The 15,948-nt window shown below is 50.6% G+C and overlaps 1 protein-coding gene across 1 annotated transcript in view; it reads left to right on the forward strand.

Moving 5' to 3' along the window:
* Positions 1–15,948, forward strand: part of LOC144488568 (dynein axonemal heavy chain 2-like) — a gene marked incomplete at both ends in the record, with an annotated part of 74,204 nt that overhangs the window by 17,234 nt on the left and 41,022 nt on the right. The window contains 6 exons of the mRNA XM_078206629.1: positions 2,904–3,096; positions 5,101–5,301; positions 8,761–8,917; positions 9,061–9,235; positions 11,595–11,758; positions 14,530–14,691. Coding sequence (XP_078062755.1) covers positions 2,904–3,096; positions 5,101–5,301; positions 8,761–8,917; positions 9,061–9,235; positions 11,595–11,758; positions 14,530–14,691 — 1,052 coding nt within the window. The remainder of the gene's footprint in view (positions 1–2,903; positions 3,097–5,100; positions 5,302–8,760; positions 8,918–9,060; positions 9,236–11,594; positions 11,759–14,529; positions 14,692–15,948) is intronic.

Here is a 15,948-nt window from a genome sequence, read left to right on the forward strand (position 1 = left end):
AGGGGCAGAGACACAGGCACACACACACACAAACACAGGCATGCATACACAGGCATGTGCGCGCACATGCACGTACAGTCACACACATACGCACATGCTCACACGCACATGCACACAGGGACTCGCTCACAAACACTACTACGTTCACACACAAGCACACGCACACACAGGCACATGCACACACACACACACACACACACACACACACACACCTGGGTACACACACACACACACAGGTTCACATGTCCACACACACCGCACAGGCACACTCACGCACACGCAGTACAATCCCCTGCATGGGAATAGGCTATATGAGATTTCACCCAGCAGGTGGAGCACCTTTGGGCTGCCTGTGTCAAAATGGTAGCCATGATGTGGAGATGCCGGCGTTGGACTGGGGTGGGCACAGTAAGAAGTCTCTCCGCACCAGGTTAAAGTCCAACAGGTTTATTTGGTATCACGAGCTTTCGGAGCGCTGCTCCTTCATCAGGTGAGTGAACCTGCGGCGCTCCGAAAGCTCGTGATTCCAGATAAACCTGTTGGACTTTAACCTGGTGTAGTGAGACTTCTTACTGTATCAAAATAGAAATGCTTGCTCCATCGTCCCCTTCAAATCTATCCTCTGTCGTCTCCCAGTCTGGAGATAGAACATAGAACATAGAACATTACAGCGCAGAACAGGCCCTTCGGCCCACGATGTTGCACCGACCAGTTAAAAAAAAAAACAAAAAAAAAACTGTGACCCTCCAACCTAAACCAATTTCTTTTCGTCCATGAACCTATCTACGGATCTCTTAAACGCCCCCAAACTAGGCGCATTTACAACTGATGCTGGCAGGGCATTCCAATCCCTCACCACCCTCTGGGTAAAGAACCTACCCCTGACATCGGTTCTATAACTACCCCCCCTCAATTTAAAGCCATGCCCCCTCGTGCTGGATCTCTCCATCAGAGGAAAAAGGCTATCACTATCCACCCTATCTAAACCTCTAATCATCTTATATGTTTCAATAAGATCCCCTCTTAGCCGCCGCCTTTCCAGCGAAAACAATCCCAAATCCCTCAGCCTCTCCTCATAGGATCTCCCCTCCATACCAGGCAACATCCTGGTAAACCTCCTCTGCACCCTCTCCAAAGCCTCCACATCCTTCCTGTAATGTGGGGACCAGAACTGCACACAGTACTCCAAGTGCGGCCGCACCAGAGTTGTGTACAGTTGCAACATAACGCTACGACTCCTAAATTCAATCCCCCTACCAATAAACGCCAAGACACCATATGCCTTCTTAACAACCTTATCTACTTGATTCCCAACTTTCAGGGATCTATGCACACATACACCTAGATCCCTCTGCTCCTCCACACTATTCAAAGTCCTCCCGTTAGCCCTATACTCAACACATCTGTTATTCCTACCAAAGTGAATTACCTCACACTTCTCCGCATTAAACTCCATCCGCCACCTCTCGGCCCAACTTTGCAACCTGTCTAAGTCTTCCTGCAAACTACGACACCCTTCCTCACTGTCTACCACACCACCGACTTTGGTGTCATCAGCAAATTTGCTAATCCACCCAACTATACCCTCATCCAGATCATTAATAAATATTACAAACAGCAGTGGCCCCAAAACAGATCCCTGAGGTACACCACTTGTAACCGCACTCCATGATGAATATTTACTATCAACCACCACCCTCTGTTTCCTATCCGCTAGCCAATTCCTGATCCAATTTCCTAGATCACCCCCAATCCCATACATCTGCATTTTCTGCAGAAGCCTACCATGGTGAACCTTATCAAACGCCTTACTAAAATCCATATATACCACGTCCACTGCCTTGCCCCCATCCACCTCCTTGGTCACTTTCTCAAAAAACTCAATAAGGTTAGTAAGGCACGACCTACCTGCCACAAAACCATGCTGACTATCACCTATCAATTCATTACTCTCCAAATAACTATAAATCCTATCCCTTATAATTTTTTCCAACATCTTGCCGACAACAGAAGTGAGACTCACCGGTCTATAATTCCCGGGGAAGTCTCTGTTCCCCTTCTTAAACAATGGGACAACATTCGCTAACCTCCAATCTTCTGGTACTATACCAGAGGCCAACGACGACCTGAAGATCAGAGCCAGAGGCTCTGCAATCACTTCTCTTGCCTCCCAGAGAATCCTTGGATAAATCCCATCCGGACCAGGGGATTTATCTATTTTCAGACCCTCCAGAATATCCTGCACATCCTCCTTATCAACTGTAATACTGTCTATTCTACTCCCCTGCAACCCAGTGTCCTCCTCAGCTATATTCATGTCCCCTTGCGTGAACACCGAAGAGAAATATTGGTTCAATGCTTCACCAATCTCCTCCGGTTCCACACATAACTTCCCTCTGCCATCTATAACTGGCCCTAAACTTGCCCTAACCAACCTTCTGTTCTTGACATACCTATAGAACGCCTTAGGATTCTCTTTAACCCTATCCGCCAAAGTCTTCTCATGTCCCCTTGATGCCTTGATTTAAAACAAAAAATTCTCATAGTTGTTTTCAAATCCCTCTGTGGCCTCCCCCTGCCCCGGTCTCTGCCATTTCCTCCAGCTCGAGAAGCCTCTGAGTCTCTGCATTTCTCCAATTCTGCTATCTTGCACATTCCTCATTTTAAACACTCCACCATTGGCGGCCGAGCCTTCAGCTGCCTGGACCCTAAACTCTGAAACTTCCTCCCTAAAACTGCCTCAAAAATGCTCTTTAAAATCTTACCAAGCTTTTGTCCTCCTGTCCTGATACTGTGCTTGTTTGTCTCGGTCCATTCTTGCGAAGCGCATTGGGAGGTTTTACCACGTTAAAGGTGCTATATCAATGCAGCTGTGATTATTGCAGCACCTTTTCTTCCTGCAGAGAATGATGAGGAGATTAAGAAGATCCAAGGCATGATCAACAGTGGCATGGCGACCAATGCTGCCAACCTGCAGAACTATTTGAAAACCTGGGACACCTACCGCGAGATCTGGGAGATCAACAAAGATTCCTTCATCCGCCGCTACCAGCGCCTCAATCCAGCTGTGTCTTCCTTCGATGCAGACATTGCCCGGTGAGAGATATTGGGCCGGCTTTGAAATCCTGGGGTGGGGGGGCGGGGGGATTGAACATAAGAACATAAGAACTAGGAGCAGGAGTGGGCCATCTGGCCCCTCGAGCCTGCTCCGCCATTCAATAAGATCATGGCTGATCTTTTTGTGGACTCAGCTCCACTTACCCGCCCGCTCACCATAACCCTTAATTCCTTTACTGTTCAAAAATCTATCTATCCTTGCCTTAAAAACATTCAATGAGGTAGCCTCAACTGCTTCACTGGGCAGGGAATTCCACAGATTCACAACCCTTTGTGTGAAGAAGTTCCTCCTCAACTCAGTCCTAAATCTGCTTCCCCTTATTTTGAGGCTATGCCCCCGAGTTCGAGTTTCACCCGCCAGTGGAAACAACTTCCCTGCTTCTATCTTATCTATTCCCTTCATAATCTTATATGTTTCTATAAGATCTCTCCTCATTCTTCTGAATTCCAATCAGTATAGCCCCAGTCTACTCAGTCTCTCCTCATAAGCCAACCCTTTCAACTCTGGAATCAACCTAGTGAATCTCCTCTGCACCCCCTCCAGTGCCAGTATATCCTTTCTCAAGTAAGGAGACCAAAACTGTACACAGTACTCCAGGTGTGGCCTCACCAGCACCTTATACAGCTGCAACATAACCTCGCTGTTTTTAAACTCCATCCCTCTAGCAATGAAGGACAAAATTCCATTTGCCTTCTTAATTACCTGCTGCACCTGCAAACCAACTCCTTGAGATTCCTGCACAAGGACACCCAGGTCCCTCTGCACAGCAGCATGCTGCAATTTTTTACCATTCAAATAATAGTCCATTTTGCTGTTATTCCTACCAAAATGGATGACCTCACATTTACCAACATTGTACTCCATCTGCCAGACCCTCGCCCACTCACTTAGACTATCTATATCCCTTTGCAGACTTTCAGCGTCCTCTGCACACTTTGAACCCCTGTTTCCAATCAGTTTTTTTCCCTCTCCAGTTTATTAAGCCCCTTGTGCCTCTTGCGGAGGTTTCTTACCCGGACACCGATCCATCCTTCCTGTTGGTCACATTGGCCTTCCTCATACCTGAAGCTACACACTGTCATCATCAGTCCATAAGGTGCCGTCCTTTCCTCACCCAACTCCCAAACACAAGCAGCCTGGGTCACTGGGTAGGAATTGGATAGAGAAACCCTGAGTCCCCTCCCAAGTCTTGGGACAATAAGGTCCACTGTGCCACCCTACAACACGTGGAGTGCTGTGCACAATCTAATCCCCATATATTTTGTTTACACCCCCTCCCTTGGAGCGCTGCGCATAGCTTTCCCCCTCTACACTTTGTTTAGATCACACTGGAGGAACAAAATGGACAATTAGAAGAATTTTTTCACTCAAAGGGTTTTCAAATGTTGGAATGCTTTACCTGTTGATACAACGGCGAACATTATCTCCGTAATAGGAAAGTGATGAATCATATGGAAAGGCCGAGTGTAAATGGGGATTGGGAGTGAAGAGCTCCAGTGGAGACACAGTCTTCCTCTTGCCCTTCTGGCTATCCTCTTCCCAGCTCCTGAGACTGGAACTTCACTATAAATCAAGGTGGCGCGGCGGCACAGTGCTTCGCACTGCTGCCTCACAGCACCAGGGACGTGTGTTCGACTCCAGCCTTGGGTGACTGCTTGTGTGGAGTTTGTACATCCTCCCTGTGTCTGCGTGGGTTTCCTCCGGGTGCTCCGACTTCCCCCCACAGTCAAAAAATATGCAGGTTAGAGGGATTGGCCGTGCTAAATTGTCCCTTAGGGGAATTAGCGGGGTAAATACGTGGGGTTACAGAGATAGGACCTGGATGGGCTTGTTGTCGGTGCAGGCTCGATGGGCTGAGTGGCCTCCTGTACTGTCGGGATTTTATGATTCTGTGGTTGACAAGTGAAAATAAAATCAGTCGCTGCTGCCGTCCACTGGTGCTGTTGTCACCTCCTCACTCGAACCTTGCTCCTCCTCTGCAGTTACACCGAGGTGGCCAACAACGTCCAGAAGGAGGAGACCGTCGTTCAGATTCAGCTGGTGCTCCTCGACTGCTCGCCGCTGAAATTCTCCCTGGTGCAACATTGCAACGAGTGGCAAAACAAGTTCACCACCCTGCTGAGCGAGATGGCAGGCCACATGCTGCTGGACTTCTGTCAGTTCCTGGAAGAGAACCGCACCAAGTGGGTACACATTCCACTCGAGCCTGGCTTGTGATAGAGCTCTACAGGATTAGGAGGGGCGTGGACTGAGTGGATAGTCAGATGCTCTTTCCCAGGGTAGAAGAGTCAAGTACTCGGGGACATGGGTTTAAGGTGCGTGGGGAAAAGTTTAGAGGAGATGTGCGAGGTAAGTTTTTTACACAGAGGGTGGTGAATGTCCGGAACGCGCTGCCCGGGGAGGAGGTGGGAGCAGGTACGATAGCGGCATTTAGGGGCAACTAGACGAATACATGAATAGGATGGGAATGGAAGGTAACGGACTCCGTAAGCGCATACGGTTTTAGTTCAGGCACCATGACCAGCGCAGGCTTGGAGGGCCGAAGGGCCTGTTCCTGTGCTGTACTGTTCTTTGATTCCATTTCCCCAGGCTGAAAACCTGGTCGTTCCCTCTTTCCCACCACCTTCAGTAAGTCAGTGAATGGACGGGGAGGTTCACTCCTTTTAAAGATAGTTCCCTGCTCTTGTGATGGCTCTCACTCTCTCCATGGCTCAATTCCAAATGGGAGACTTGAATTTCTCTCGCGCCTTCCCTTCTCAGAGTGCCCCAAAGCCAATGGAAGTACTTTTGAGGAATGGTCACTGTTTCAATGTAGGAAATTCAGTCGCCAATTTATGCACAGCAAGCTCCCATAAACTGTAGTGGGACAATGACAAGGTCACCTGCTTTTATTTCTGATAGCCTAGCCTGGGCGGCACGGTGGCACAGTGGTTAGCATTGCTGCCTCACAGTGCCAGGGATCCGGGTTCAATTCCGGCGACTGTGTGGAATCTGCACGTTCTCCCCGTGTCTGCGTGGGTTTCCTCCGGGTGCTCCGGTTTCCTCACACAGTCTGAAAGATGTGTAGGTTAGATGGATTGGCCGTGCTAAATTGCCCCTTAGTGTCAGGGGGACTAGTTGGGGTAAATAAGTGCGGTTAAGAGGATAGGGCCTGGGTGAGGTTGTTGTCGATGCAGGCTCGATGGGCCGAATGGCCTCCTTCTGCACTGTAGAGATTCTATGATTCTGATAAATACTGACCTTGGGTGAAATCCCCTCTCCTCTCTCTCTCTCTTTCTCTTTCTCTTTGTTCCATTGCTTCATTATCAGTCATTTGATTCTGTGATGGTCGGGAAAAAAAATTATTTAAGAAAGACCCTCTCCCTAACCCTCCCCCGAACACACACCACTTCAACAACCAGTTCTCCCCAACCACCTAAAATACGGCAGAAGCCACTCACCCACTGCCCCCTTCCTCCAGGGGGGCCGACCAACACCCTGTTCCCCACCCCCCCCCCCCCCCTCCCACACAAATACAATCCCCATCCACTACCCCACACAACAAAAAACTAACAGGAGTAGGAATAATATAAAAACAAGGAAAAGGCCCATGAAACAAGAACAAAGAACAGTACAGCACGGGAAACGGGCCCTTCGGCCCTCCAAGCCTGTGCCGCTCCTTGGTCCAACTAGACCAATCGTTTGTATCCCTCCATTCCCAGACTGCTCATGTGACTATCCAGGTAAGTCTTAAACGATGTCAGCGTGCCTGCCTCCACCACCCTACTTGGCAGCGCATTCCAGGCCCCCACCACCCTCTGTGTAAAAAACATCCCTCTGATATCTGAGTTATACTTCGCCCCTCTCACCTTGAGCCCGTGACCCCTCGTGATCGTCACCTCCGACCTGGGAAAAAGCTTCCCACTGTTCACCCTATCCCCTTCATAATCTTGTACACCTCTATTAGATCTCCCCTCATTCTCCGTCTTTCCAGGGAGAACAACCCCAGTTTACCCAATCTCTCCTCATAGCTAAGACCCTCCATACCAGGCAACATCCTGGTAAACCTCCTCTGCACTCTCTCTAAAGCCTCCACGTCCTTCTGGTAGTGCGGCGACCAGAACTGGATGCAGTATTCCAAATGTGGCCTAACCAGCGTTCTATACAACTGCATCATCAGACTCCAGCTTTTATACTCTATACCCCGTCCTATAAAGGCAAGCATACCATATGCCTTCTTCACCACCTTCTCCACCTGTGTTGCCACAGGTGGAGAAGGTGACAACAAGCCACAAGATAAGGGCAAGGCATCACAGGGGGCAACAAGGATTGGACGTGAGCTGAAAGAAATGAGGCCGAGCATGAAGAAAAGGGGACGTGTCCTCTCTCTGTCCGACCCCAAAACCCTATGCAAACTACTATGCAAACTTTGGTCCAGTATTGACCAAAGCAGGTCACTGAAACACTGTTACTTACATCGCTGTCCCTGTCAGTGAGAGAGGACAATTACAGAAACACAGAAAGATTTACGATATAACAGGCCAAGTGTATGCAGGCCAGCCAAACGAGCGAAATCCTCCTTCCAGTTCTCAGTATGTAGCTCTGTAGGTCACAGCACCTTGAGTACATGTCCCAAAGCGCTTGAAAAATGCCATGAGGGTTACCATCAGACAGTGTGTTCCAGAACTCCATCATTTTCTGGGTGAAAAAATTACTCCCCCAACCCCTTTCTAATCATCGAAACATAGAAACTAGAAGCAGGAGTAGGCCATTCGGTCCTTCAAGCCTGCTCCGCCATTCATCGAATTCAATATCCTGATTTCCCCCTTACCCCCCATATCCTTCGATCCCTTTAGCCCCAAGAGCCAGATCTAGTTTCTTCTCGAAATCACACAATGTTTGGCCTGAACTATAGAAATCCTTTGACCAATTACTTTAAATCCACGTCCCCTGATTATTGACCTCTGCTGATGGAAATAGGTGCTCCCTCTCCTCTCTATCTCAGCCCCTCGTAATTTTACACAGACTCGATGGACAAGAGCTGATGCAAAGATGGATAGCAGCAAGCAGACGGTGATCTCTGGAAATATCTTTGCTTCAAAGCCTTTTCCAAACACCACACTCTCCCAAGTTGTTAAAGGCAGTCAGCGAGAAGACAAAGAGAAAGAGCCCAGACTATCCAATCCTTCCTCAGAACTCTCCATTTCTGGCCATGTTCTTGGAAATTTCTTTTTTAATTTTTAAAAGTTCATTCATGGGATGTGGGCGTCGCTGGCTGGCCGGCATTTATTGCCCATCCCTAGTTGCCCTTGAACCGAGTGGCTTGCTATGCCATTTCAGAGTCACCCCCATTGGCTGTGGCTCTGGAGTCACGTGTAGGCCAGACCGGGGTAAGGACGGCAGATTTCCTTCCCTAAAGGAACCAGATGGGTTTTTCCGACAATGGGTCATCAGTAGATTCTTAATTCCAGATATTTTTTATTGAATTCAAATTCCACCGTCTGTCGTGGCGGGGATTCGAACCCGGGGTCCCCCCAGAACACTAAGCGATAATGCCACCAAGCCATCGCCTCCTCTGTGTGCCCTCCAGTGTGACCAGACCCTTCAGTTTGCAGTCTCCTAACTTGCTCTGCCCTTGCTCTGTCTCTGTGCCATCCATTTAGAGTCAGCCATATTCCGGTGAACCTGGAAGAGCTGACCAGTGGGATCCAGCTCCTCGAGCACCTTCAGAACGAGCTGCCAAAGACAGAGGCGCGCATCTCCCCCATCCACGAACAGTTCAACATCCTGGAGAAGTACGAGTTCCAAATCGAAGAGAGCGTAAGTGTGCGGCCCGCATTGGGAGGAGACTTGCGCTTGCCGCGCTCTTTTACCCTTTTCTATCCCCCCCCCCCCCCCCCCCCCCCCCCCCACCCCCCCACCCCCCCCCACCTCTCTCTATCTCTCTCATTTCTCTCTGGCAGGTCCAGCAGAGATTGGAATCGCTGAATGGCGAGTGGCTGAACTACCAGCAGGCCGTCGTGGAGAGCGAAGCCATGCTGAAGAAGCAGAAGGAGAAATTCAGGAGTGGCCTCATCCACTCTGCGGAAGAACTGCAGAAGAAGACCCATAGCGCCATTGAAGAATTTAACATGAAAGGTGAAGAGTGAGACCGACCTTTCCCACAGTATTCACCCAGCACAGTTCAAGAGAGATCTTGCATTTCTATAGCACCTTTGAAGCTCTCTCGGCATTCCAAATTACCTCACAGCCGCTGAGGTACTTTAGAAATGCCATGTAGGCAAACACAGCAGAATGTAAATGCAACGTAGGCACGCACGGCAAGATCTCACACACACTAATGTGATAATGACCAGATCATCCATGTTCTTGGTGATTTTTTTTGTGGGATTAATATTGCGCAGGACACTTCTTCATATTCGTGTCCTGTGGGATTAATGTGCACCCACCTGAGAGGACAGATAGAGTCTCGGTTTGGGACACTAAGGGGCAATTTAGCACGGCCAATCCCCCTAACCGGCACATCTTTGGACACTAAGGGGCAATTTAGCACGGCCAATCCACCTAACCGACACATCTTTGGACACTAAGGGGCAATTTAGCATGGCCAATCCATCTAATTTACACATCTTTGGACACTAAGGGGCAATTTAGCATGGCCAATCCATCTAATTTACACATCTTTGGACACTAAGGGGCAATTTAGCATGGCCAATCCCCCTAACCTGCACATCTTTGGACACTAAGGGGCAATTTAGCACGGCCAATCCACCTAACCGACACATCTTTGGACACTAAGGGGCAATTTAGCATGGCCAATCCATCTAATTTACACATCTTTGGACACTAAGGGGCAATTTAGCATGGCCAATCCATCTAATTTACACATCTTTGGACACTAAGGGGCAATTTAGCATGGCCAATCCTCCTAACTTGCACATCTTTGGACATTAAGGGGCAATTTAGCATGGCCAATCCCCCTAACCTGCTCATGTTTGGACACTAAGGGGCAATTTAGCATGGCTAATCCACCTAACCCGCACATCTTTGGACACTAAGGGGCAATTTAGAATGGCCAATCCACCTAACCCGCACATCTTTGGACACTAAGAGGCAATTTAGCACGGCCAATCCACCTAACCCGCACATCTTTGGACACTAAGAGGCAATTTAGAATGGCCAATCCACCTAACCCGCACATCTTTGGACACTAAGAGGCAATTTAGCACGGCCAATCCACCTAACCCGCACATCTTTGGACACTAAGAGGCAATTTAGAATGGCCAATCCACCTAACCCGCACATCTTTGAACACTAAGGGGCAATTTAGAATGGCTAATCCACCTAACCCGCACATCTTTGGACACTAAGGGGCAATTTAGAATGGCCAATCCACCTAACCCGCACATCTTTGGACACTAAGAGGCAATTTAGCACGGCCAATCCACCTAACCCGCACATCTTTGGACACTAAGAGGCAATTTAGAATGGCCAATCCACCTAACCCGCACATCTTTGGACACTAAGAGGCAATTTAGCACGGCCAATCCACCTAACCCGCACATCTTTGGACACTAAGAGGCAATTTAGAATGGCCAATCCACCTAACCCGCACATCTTTGGACACTAAGGGGCAATTTAGAATGGCTAATCCACCTAACCCGCACATCTTTGGACACTAAGGGGCAATTTAGAATGGCCAATCCACCTAACCCGCACATCTTTGGACACTAAGAGGCAATTTAGCATGGCCAATCCCCCTAACCTACACATCTTTGGACACTAAGAGGCAATTTAGCACGGCCAATCCACCTTAACCTGCACATCTTTGGACTGTGGAGCAAATTGTAACAGCTGGAGGTAACCCATGTAGACACGGGGAGAACGTGCAAACTCCACACAGACAGCCACCCGAGACCGGAGCCTCCGACAGAGCAGTGCTGTGTCAGTACTGTAGTGGGAATGTCAGTCTGAATCAAGTATTTGAAGTGAGCGTGTACTTGTTTCTCATAACTCCGCTGTCAGCGCTACCCATTCAGCCATGACTGAGAAGCTAAAACATTGAACTATTGGCGTCCGCCTTGGTGTGGGAATTACTTTATACCTTACTGACAGTGAATGGGTGATTGGCCTCCAACGAATATCTCTTGTTTCAGCTTTTTGTACAGTTTAAAGATTTGTTTTATATCCAGAAACCTGGGATTTACAGCCAGATTGTGCCAATGTACTTAAACACAGGATTAGGAGAGAGCAACCAGCAATAACTGGGACAGTTCATAAAGAGTCCGATTGAGAGTGTTCAGTAAGGGGGCAGGAAAAGGACTGGTTTGTTACAAGATTTACGGGGAGGGATTCAGAGTCTGTTTGGTTTCTTTCCTCACTGACATTTATTCCACAAACGTTGCTGGTGGGTGGGCTAAGAGCTACTGCGCCCACAGCTGCATTGCTGGCGTGACCCAGGACGCCCCTTCAAGTTTCCTATTTTGCTGCCTTACAGGGCCCTTCAGCAGTTCAGTGAGCACGGACACTGCTCTGGCCTCGATCAGTGAACTACGAAATAACCTCAACCTCCTGAAGCAAGAGGAAGAAGGTATTCGCAGCGGCCTCAATGTCTTCAAGATTGACCAGCCCTTGTCGAAGGAGCTGCAGAATCTGGAGAGGGTAAAGGAGCAATACAGAACACAACCTGGTGTCACTGTGTGCATTGTGCCTGTGTCCATTGTAACTGTGTCCGTTGTCCCTGTGTCCATTGTCCCTGTGCGTGTTGTCCCTGTGTCCATTGTCCCTGTGCGCGTTGTCCCTGTGTCCATTGTGCCCGTGTCCACTGTAACTTGTCCATTGTACCTGTGTCCGTTGCGCCTGTGTACACTGTACCTGTGTCCATTATCCCTGTGTCCATTGCGCCTGTGTCCACTCTGCCTTTGTGCATTGTGCCTGTGTCCACTGTACCTGTGTGCATTGTGCCTGTGTCCTTTGCGCCTGTGTCCTTTGCGCCTGTGTCCTTTGCGCCTGTGTCCTTTGCGCCTGTGTGCGTTGCGCCTGTGTGCGTTGTGCCTGTGTCCACTGTGCCTGCGTGCGTTGCGCCCGTGTGCATTGCGCCTGTGTGCGATGCGCCTGTGTGCGTTGCGCCTGTGTGCGTTGCGCCTGTGTGTGTTGCGCCTGTGTGCGTTGCGCCTGTGTGCGTTGCGCCTGTGTACGTTGGTGCCTGTGTCCGTTGGCGCCTGTGTACGTTGCGCCTATGTCTGTTGGCGCCTGTGTCTGTTGGCGCCTGTGTCCATTGGCACTTGCATCCGTTGCGCCTGTGTGCGTTGCGCCTGTGTGCGTTGCGCCTGTGTGCGTTGCGCCTGTGTCCGTTGCGCCTGTGTCCGTTGCGCCTGTGTCCGTTGCGCTTGTGTCCATTGCGCCTGTGTGCGTTGCGCCTGTGTGCGTTGCGCATGTGTGCGTTGCGCCTGTGTGCGTTGCGCCTGTGTCCATTGGCGCCTGTGTCCGTTGGCGCCTGTGTGCGTTGCGCCTGTGTGCGTTGCGCCTGTGTGCGTTGCGCCTGTGTGCGTTGCGCCTGTGTCCGTTGTGCCTGTGTGCGTTGGTGCCTGTGTGCGTTGGTGCCTGTGTGCGTTGCGCCTGTGTCCGTTGGTGCCTGTGTGCGTTGCGCCTGTGTGCGTTGCGCCTGTGTCCGTTGTGCTTGTGTGCGTTGCGCCTGTGTGCGTTTTGCCTGTGTCCATTGGTGCCTGTGTGCGTTGGCGCCTGTGTGCGTTGGCGCCTGTGTGCATTGGCGCCTGTGTGCGTTGTGCCTGTGTCCATTTTGCCTGTGTGCGTTGCGCCTCTGTCTGTTGCGCCTGTGTGCGTTGCGCCTGTGTCCGTTTTGCCTGTGTGCATTGTGCCTGTGTGCGTTGCGCCTGTGTGCATTGCACCTGTGTGCGTTGCGCCTGTATCCGTTGCGCCTGTGTGCGTTGGTGCCTGTGTGCGTTGCGCCTGTGTGCGTTGCACCTGTGTGCGTTGCGCCTGTATCCGTTGCGCCTGTGTGCGTTGGTGCCTGTGTGCGTTGCGCCTGTGTCCGTTGTGCCTGTGTGCGTTGGTGCCTGTGTGCGTTGCGCCTGTGTGCATTGCGCCTGTGTGCGTTGTGCTTGTGTGCGTTGCGCCTGTGTGCGTTGGCGCCTGTGTGCGTTGGCGCCTGTGTGCGTTGCGCCTGTGTCCGTTGTGCCTGTGTGCGTTGGTGCCTGTGTGCGTTGCGCCTGTGTGCATTGCGCCTGTGTGCGTTGTGCTTGTGTGCGTTGCGCCTGTGTGCGTTGGCGCCTGTGTGCGTTGGCGCCTGTGTGCGTTGGCGCCTGTGTGCGTTGGCGCCTGTGTGCGTTGCGCCTGTGTGCGTTGTGCCTCTGTCCATTTTGCCTGTGTGCGTTGCGCCTCTGTCTGTTGCGCCTGTGTGCGTTGTGCCTGTGTCCATTTTGCCTGTGTGCGTTGCACCTCTGTCTGTTGCGCCTGTGTGCGTTGCGCCTGTGTGCGTTGCGCCTGTGTGCGTTGCGCCTGTGTGCGTTGCGCCTGTGTGCGTTGCGCCTGTGTCCGTTTTGCCTGTGTCCGTTTTGCCTGTGTCCGTTTTGCCTGTGTGCGTTGTGCCTGTGTGCGTTTTGCCTGTGTGCGTTGCGCCTCTGTCTGTTGCGCCTGTGTCCATTTTGCCTGTGTCCGTTTTGCCTGTGTGCGTTGCGCCTGTGTGCGTTGCGCCTGTGTGCGTTGCGCCTGTGTGCGTTGCGCCTGTGTGCGTTGCGCCTGTGTGCGTTGCGCCTGTGTGCGTTGCGCCTGTGTGCGTTGCGCCTGTGTGTGTTGCGCCTGTGTGTCTGCATGCGTTGCGCCTGTGTGCATTATGTCTGTGTGCGTTGCGCCTGTGTGCGTTGCGCCTGTGCGTGTTGCACCTCTGTGCGTTGCGCCTGTATGTGTTGTGCCTGTGTGCGTTGTGCCTGTGTCCCTTGCACCTGTGTGCGTTGCGCCTTTATCCATTGGCACCTGTGTCCGTTGCGCCTGTGTGCGTTGCGCCTGTGTCCGTTGATGCCTGTATCCGTTGGCGCCTGTGTGCGGTGCGCCTGTGTCTGTTGCGCCTGTGTCCATTGTACCTGTGAAAGAGCTTTCCAATTAGTCCCAATCCCCTCTACTCTTTCCCCATCGCTCTGCAATTTGTCTGCTCTTGTTATCCGTGAAGGGCTGTGTTGCAGGATTATGGGGAGAAGCCGGGAGAATGGCACTAAGTGAATTGCTCCTTTGGAGTGACACGATCGGCTAAAGAGGCTCCTTTCGCGCTGTGAGAATTGTGAGAGATTCGGTCATTTGTCTCAGATCTGTGTCGCTCTGGTTACTGACCCTCCTGCCACAGGAAAGGTCTCAGTTAATCTTCTCCATGTGTCGCTCGCAGCTCATGGACACCTTTTGAACTTTGCTTTGGTCTCTAGGATCTTGACTTCCTGCAGCAGGCGTGGGAGGTTACCAAGCAATGGGAGGATTCCTGGGTGGAGTGGAAGGGAGAAATGTTCAGCTCCTTACAGACCAATGTCATGGAGAACACCGCCATGGGCTACTTCAGAAAACTCAACAAGCTGAGTCAAGTCCTCAAGGTATGGAACGCCACATCTCCCACCGCCACTCTGATAGGGATCGTGCTGATAATCCAGTCTCTGACAGGGATCATGCTGATAATCCAGTCTCTGACGGGGATCGTGCTGATAATCCAGTCTCTGACGGGGATCGTGCTGATAATCCAGTCACCAAGCTGCTTCCAGTTAAATATAAAGCAAAGTCAGCACGGGAGAGAGGGCTGACAATTTTCACCACACGCAAAGCCAGCTCCGCTGAGTTTATTCTTGGAATCAGAGAATCCCCAGGGTGAGGATGAGGCCATTCAGCCCATTGAGACTGCACCAACTCTGACAGAGTATCATACCCAGGACCTCGTCCCCCACCCTATTCCTGTAACACCGCACATTTCACATGGCCAATCCACCTAACCCGCACATCTTTGGACACTAAGGGACAATTTAGCATGGCCAATCCACCTAACCTACACATCTTTGGACACTAAGGGATAATTTAGCATGGCCAATCCACTTAACCTGCACATCTTGGAATGAAAAAAACCAATTCTGAATCTTCCCAGGCCCAGTGCTTTGCACACACCGACTCCTATTCCCAGTGAAAACACCATTCCACACAGCCTGTTGTAAAATTGTTGTGAATTTTTAAAAATCCATTCATGGGCGTCACTGGGCTGGCCCAGCATTTACTGCCCACCCCTCGCTGCCCTTGGAGGGCAGTTGAGAGTCAACCCCATTGCTGTGGCTCTGGAGTCACATGTAGGCCAGACCAGGTAAGGACGGCAGATTTCCTTCCCTAAAGGGAACCAGATGGGTTTTTCCGACAATCGACAATGGGCCATCAGTGGATTCTTAATTCCAGATATTTTTTATTGAATTCAAATTCCACCGTCTGCCATGGTGGGATTCCAACCAAAATCCCTTTGAACAGGAATAAATCAAATCTATGTACTCTATGAATGGTATGCTTTGTCTGTACAGTGCGCAAGAAACAATACTTTTCACTGTGTCCCAGTACATGTGACAATAATAAATCAAATCAAAAATCTAAATTAATTTCCAATTCCGACAGTAGTCCACAGAGTGCTCTCAGTCAGCAGTCTATCCTTGGGAGTGCCAGAGGAACTGACACTCCCAGTTAAATACAAGGAAAAGACTCCCTGATTGGCCCATCAATTGGCCCCGTAATCAGGGTCATATTCCAATAGGCCAACCTCAATGGCCTGATTGAAGTCATTACAGTCTCCAGAGCATTCGCTGGTCCAGTCAGAGTACCGCGAG

The sequence above is a fragment of the Mustelus asterias genome, unplaced genomic scaffold (genome assembly GCF_964213995.1).
Source record: "Mustelus asterias unplaced genomic scaffold, sMusAst1.hap1.1 HAP1_SCAFFOLD_1668, whole genome shotgun sequence".
Taxonomy (NCBI): domain Eukaryota; kingdom Metazoa; phylum Chordata; class Chondrichthyes; order Carcharhiniformes; family Triakidae; genus Mustelus; species Mustelus asterias.